At 33.0% G+C, this 5,509-nt stretch overlaps 1 protein-coding gene across 1 annotated transcript; it reads left to right on the top strand.

The window, feature by feature from the left end:
* The first annotated feature begins 524 nt into the window (after positions 1 to 524).
* Positions 525 to 4,033, top strand: LOC115448445 (vacuolar protein sorting-associated protein 29). The gene is made up of 4 exons (XM_030175882.2): positions 525 to 757; positions 1,442 to 1,633; positions 2,026 to 2,261; positions 2,509 to 4,033. Exons 1-4 carry the CDS (start codon positions 755 to 757, stop codon positions 2,624 to 2,626), a joined length of 549 nt encoding a protein of 182 aa, XP_030031742.1. The 5' UTR covers positions 525 to 754; the 3' UTR covers positions 2,627 to 4,033.
* The last annotated feature ends 1,476 nt before the right edge of the window (positions 4,034 to 5,509 follow it).

Genomic DNA, 5,509 nt, shown 5'->3' with positions numbered 1-5,509 from the left:
ACTCCTACAGGTTTTTTTCTTTTGGGCATATTTATCTCTAAATATTTTCATTACAAAACAGAAGTTATTAGACTTCTATGACTAAATTAGTCAATTAAGTTATTTTCTTAATACTTATGCGTTATGTTTTGATTTACAGTATTTTTGTGTATTCTAGTGTAGAAGTAAAATTTAATTCCATTTCTGTAAAAATCTAGAATTTATGTTTTTCATACTTAATTGGTAACATTCAAATCATAGAGCAAATTCCTAATTTGGATCTAATGCGTTCCAGTGACCCAATAATTTATGGAATAATAATTTAATATCTTTTTATGTTAATGCCGGCAGAATTAAAAATATGATCTATTGTAAACATTACTTATTTATTTGGTGACGCGATCATCTACATAAAAAAATAGATTAGCCTCTTGTAAATAATTACAAATTAGTAAAAATGTAAACTTATATTCTGCAGGACCTGGAACGTACCATGTTGACGTTACGTACCATAGACAACTTACATGATTATTGTTCGAAAATGTTGTTTAGATTTTCAGCATATTTCTCAGCCGTTTCTTTTCTACGAATTGAAAACTGACTTAGTTATTTCGTTCTTACTGTGTTCCAGAGCACAGGGATAGGAATTTGATTGTTGTGTGATAATTATTACTCTAGCGATAAGTGTAAATAATTTTCTTATAAAGCTATTGGAATAGCGTATCAGAAACATATTTGCTACTTGTTTATTTAGAAGTTGGCAAAAGTGGACATAATGGTGAGAAGTGCTATAAATTCTAACAAATTACACAATTTACGCCCCTTCCGCCGTATTACTTACGTTACCATTCTTCGGTTCAATTAAATGTTCTTACTATAGAAATATATCCTTCTTCAGTCTTATCGTAATAAACAAAAAGTACCTTTCAAATATTATTTTCAAAGAATTTTATTTACAACTATGTACTCAAAATGTCAATCCCAACTATTTCCTCTCTAAAAACTACCAAGTGAGCAACAATTCCGGCAACAGTGTTCATATTCGATGATCACCTTGTTTACTGTTGAGATGTAGTTAAAACTAAATGTTGCCTGCGGTTTCGCTCGCGTGCATAGACTTCCCGAAATGAAAGCCTCTACACTTTTGTTGTACCCCCTGTAGACGATAAGAAGTTCTGGACATGGTCTCTAAGCCAAATTGTATGGTAATCTGTTTGCCTTGTTTTGTGTTTCCATCAAGAAATATCCAAAATGTGTTAAAAATCTTTCTTCATAGAAACATACATGAATACTATAATGCATTTTCCCATTTCAGGGGTGCGCAAATTTATGACAGCACTATGCAAGCTATGTTAGGCCCCTAAGAGGGAATACTATTATCATTTGTCATTATTACATAAACCTGTAATTTTTTGTTATAATTCTATTTTTCAGTATCTTAAATGGTTGATTCTATTTCCAGCTAGTCCTAGTTCTCGGAGATATGCACATTCCGCACCGCTGCAGTAGTCTGCCGCCCAAGTTCAAGAAGCTGCTTCTACCAGGCAGGATCCAACATATACTGTGCACAGGCAACCTCTGTACCAAAGAATCATATGACTACTTGAAGACATTAGCCAGTGATGTACATGTTGTTCGAGGAGATTTTGATGAGGTAATTAAACTTTATGACTTTTCTAAATTAGTTGAAAAGTAAATTTATCAAAGTTGTATATTTAACAGGGATAAATAGTGTTTCACAAGAATAAATAGTGCCTAAACAAATAGTTATTATTGACAATTAAAGTTTATGTGAGTTGATGTAAGACTGTTGAAGATATAAGGTTTGCTGTGCACTGACTCTGGTGACTTTCACACCAATTTGATTGAGGAGATACCTCTATATATTAACTGGTGAAATTTCAAATTCTTGGCAAAATGTGTTTTTATTCAAAATATCAAACTAAAAATAAATTTATTGCCGCACCTAGAAGCTAGTTATCACTATCAGATAATGCTAATGATCAAATATAAAAAAAAAAACACTTTAAATTTTATTACTTCCAGAATTCAACATACCCAGAACAAAAAGTCATAACAGTAGGCCAATTTCGTATCGGACTTATTCATGGACATCAAGTTGTGCCCTGGGGAGATGAGGAATCACTAGCTCTGGTCCAGAGGCAGCTGGACGTAGACATCCTCATATCGGGACATACACACCGTTTTGAAGCTTATGAGCATGAGAATAAGTTCTACATTAACCCTGGATCTGCAACTGGCGCATACAGTCCTTTGTATAGGTAACTATACCAATATTTTTTTAATGGATATGGTACATAAAGAGTTGGTATGATGTGTTGGAATTTCGTTGAGATGTTCTACCTAAATTAGTGTTTAGCATAAAAAATTCTCCATTAATAGTATTATGTAGTCAATATATCACTCCTGTATTCATTTAAAGACTTATATTCAATCTGTAAAATACAATTGTGATGTTAATTTAACTATTCATAAGCATAGAAATGTAAATAAAGTTTTATTACCCAGAAATCCAACCCCATCATTTGTGCTGATGGACATCCAGAGCTCTACGGTGGTCACATATGTGTACAAACTCCTTGGAGATGAAGTCAAGGTTGAAAGGATTGAATACAAGAAGGCGTAACATGGCAGGATAATATATATAGGAGTACACGGATAACACTACCAGTAACTGGTATAATTTTATAATTTTGGTGATTTGAGTGTTCAAGGCACTGTTGGCAATAAGGTTTTTCTTAAAAGTATTTGTTTTTAATTTATGATGCATTTTATTGTCTTAAGAAATTTCGATTGATATCAGTGTAAAAAAAGGTGAATAACTGTAACAGAAATAGTTTTACTGAGTTAATTTTTTCCTCTTATTCATGTAAACAATAATGAAGAAGATAAATATGTGTTATTGTGTATGCAGTGATAACTCCAGTTCAAATTGACATTGATTTAAGTGTGTTAGGCCGTTCTAGCTTTCAGGAATGACAAAACCCACTTGAGCCAACATATGTTAGCGATTCGAGATTCATATTGTATATATAAATATTCGTAATATTGTATATTAAGAACTGTTAATTATGTAGTATATAAGGCGTGCCAGTGCAGTGATCATGTATAAAAATATTAGGGAATATTGAAACGGAAATCTCACGACAGTCAGCTCCCAATCTCATCTTAGGAGAGAAATGTTTGTACAACAGTAAGAGCGATAGATGCGTTTTGTTTACCATTTTGGAAGCTGTGAATGTATGGTAATAAAATGATTTCTATTTAAACAATAATAAAAAATTATATCATGAGTAATATTCATTTTTAACTAAATCTCTAAACAATAACATATAATAGTTTAAATACGATTTTGTTCACAAATAAGACCAACTAATGAATTCTCTAACACGAGTAATTGAAGACTGTGAATTTTTTTGTAAGCGAACCCGACACAACATATAGGAACCAATATGCATAAATGCGGTCTACATGTTAATAATAATTAAATTTGATATAAATTACTATAGGGAAGCCGCGGTATTGACTTATGACCTCATGTCTCAGAGTGAAAAGCGCGTTAAAGTTCCATTACCTTCTTATTTTTCTTCACCATCTTCACTTATATCCACTTACTAACAGATTGCTAGTTTAATGTTTGCCGGACTATATTCAGAAACCTGATTCCTATCGGCTTCTCTTTAGAACCCTATAGAGCGATTTGCATACTGCATTTATGCATGTTAGTACTTTATGTTGTGTGGGGTTTCTTTTCGGAAAATTACAGCTTTCGCCATTGCTCGGTGGTGTTTTGACCTAAAGCCACTTATCAGGCGAGTGACTTGGTCTTATAAGTTGTAACAAGGTTGCGTACGAGTGAACCGCCTGACGAGTGACAAACCAGTACATTAATTATTTGAGTACTATGTATACACCATCTTATCAGGTATATAAAATATAAATGTATCTCCTTTTATATCTGAATCTGCGATGCAATAATAGTTATTTTATTGTATTATGTAATTTTTACGTTAATAAAAATGTATTGTCAAAATGTTTTTTAATTTATAAATAAGCGTTAGCGAGATATGATGGTAAGTTTTGTATTGTATTGCATCAAGTAATATTGGAGGGTAGTCATATTGTTATTGGGAAAGTATCGTGTCTAGTGAAATCTCGACATAACTCGTTCCTAAAAGTCGCTTTAGACCTTTCTTACCGATGTGACTGACCCAGTCACATCGGTAAGAAAGGTGATATTGTCGACCTACCGGGAGACGCAGCGTCATAACACTAATTTATAATGATGTGCAAAAACATGAAATGGATCAGAGAGGTGAGTGGTTTGATATGTTATTAATCGCTGCTCTGTGAGTTTGTTTGCGTGAAAGTCGGAATACAGGTGCATGTAGTTTTCCGGGTAAAGTATTCTATACAGAACTTGGTCGATTAATATACCTAATCTCAAGACGGTTTTCTATTGTGATATTATTGTCTTAACGAAATACATTATAAGTACCATTACTCACTATAAAACATCGGAGAAGTATTGTATGATTTCCTGCTGCAAATCAACGACAAATATTTATGGATAAAATAAAAATATTTGCTAAATAACAACAGCGCACAGGTTGTGATATTTGAGATTCGCGGTTCAATTCCTGGGTAACGAAATCCTGCCTAAGGTTTTCGATTTTAAATACACCGAGTTTACGTTTACCTACTGTTTTTGTGGAATACCTATAACCCCAAAAATAACACTAATAGCCCGTTTCTTCATGAACTGTAAGTAATAGTAACAACCAAAGTAATATCTATAAGAATTGTCTTTACACGAACATCGCCAATTATGAGTTCGCATAACACAAACAATTTAGACACAATTATCAGTACTTATTTCAGTCAATGACTAAACAAGCCGTAAATCTACATAAATAGGTACCTACCTAAACAACATTGTACTAGTTCTATGAATGAATAAGCAAGGCTGCGAGTTCGTTGACGCCGTTATGCAAGCTAGCCGAGCGAAATCATTCCACTAAAGGGCAGTGGGGGCAGTATTATTTGATTTATACATTCGGAATATCGCTGTCCTCTGCGTACTTTCTTCGAGGCACGTAGGCATTATTTTTGAGTTGAAAAAGACGGCCACAAATACGTGGAAATATGTATTTTTTATTGATAAGGTCGCTCCTAAGGTAATTAAATAAGCTTGTTGATACTTGTTTATTGCGTACACAACAGCTTTACTTAGAATTGGATTATAAAGTACCTACTAGCTTTCGCTCGCGTGAAGGAGTTTTCCGGGATCATTTTTTTTCCGATTTACTTAATGTATATTATATGTATATTATTACCAAATTACACAAAATCATTATAAATTGTAGCCTATGTGTTATTCTTATGTATAACCAATTTTACTGTAAAGTTTCATACAAATCCGTTCAGTAGTTTTTTCGTGAAAGAGGAACAAACATACATCTGGATATATCTATCCTCACAAACTTTCTCATTTATAATAGTAGGATTT

The sequence above is a fragment of the Manduca sexta genome, chromosome 9, assembly GCF_014839805.1.
Source record: "Manduca sexta isolate Smith_Timp_Sample1 chromosome 9, JHU_Msex_v1.0, whole genome shotgun sequence".
NCBI classification, from domain to species: domain Eukaryota; kingdom Metazoa; phylum Arthropoda; class Insecta; order Lepidoptera; family Sphingidae; genus Manduca; species Manduca sexta.
The sequence above is the reverse complement of the archived record's forward strand: the minus strand, read 5'-3'. Positions and strand labels throughout refer to the sequence as shown.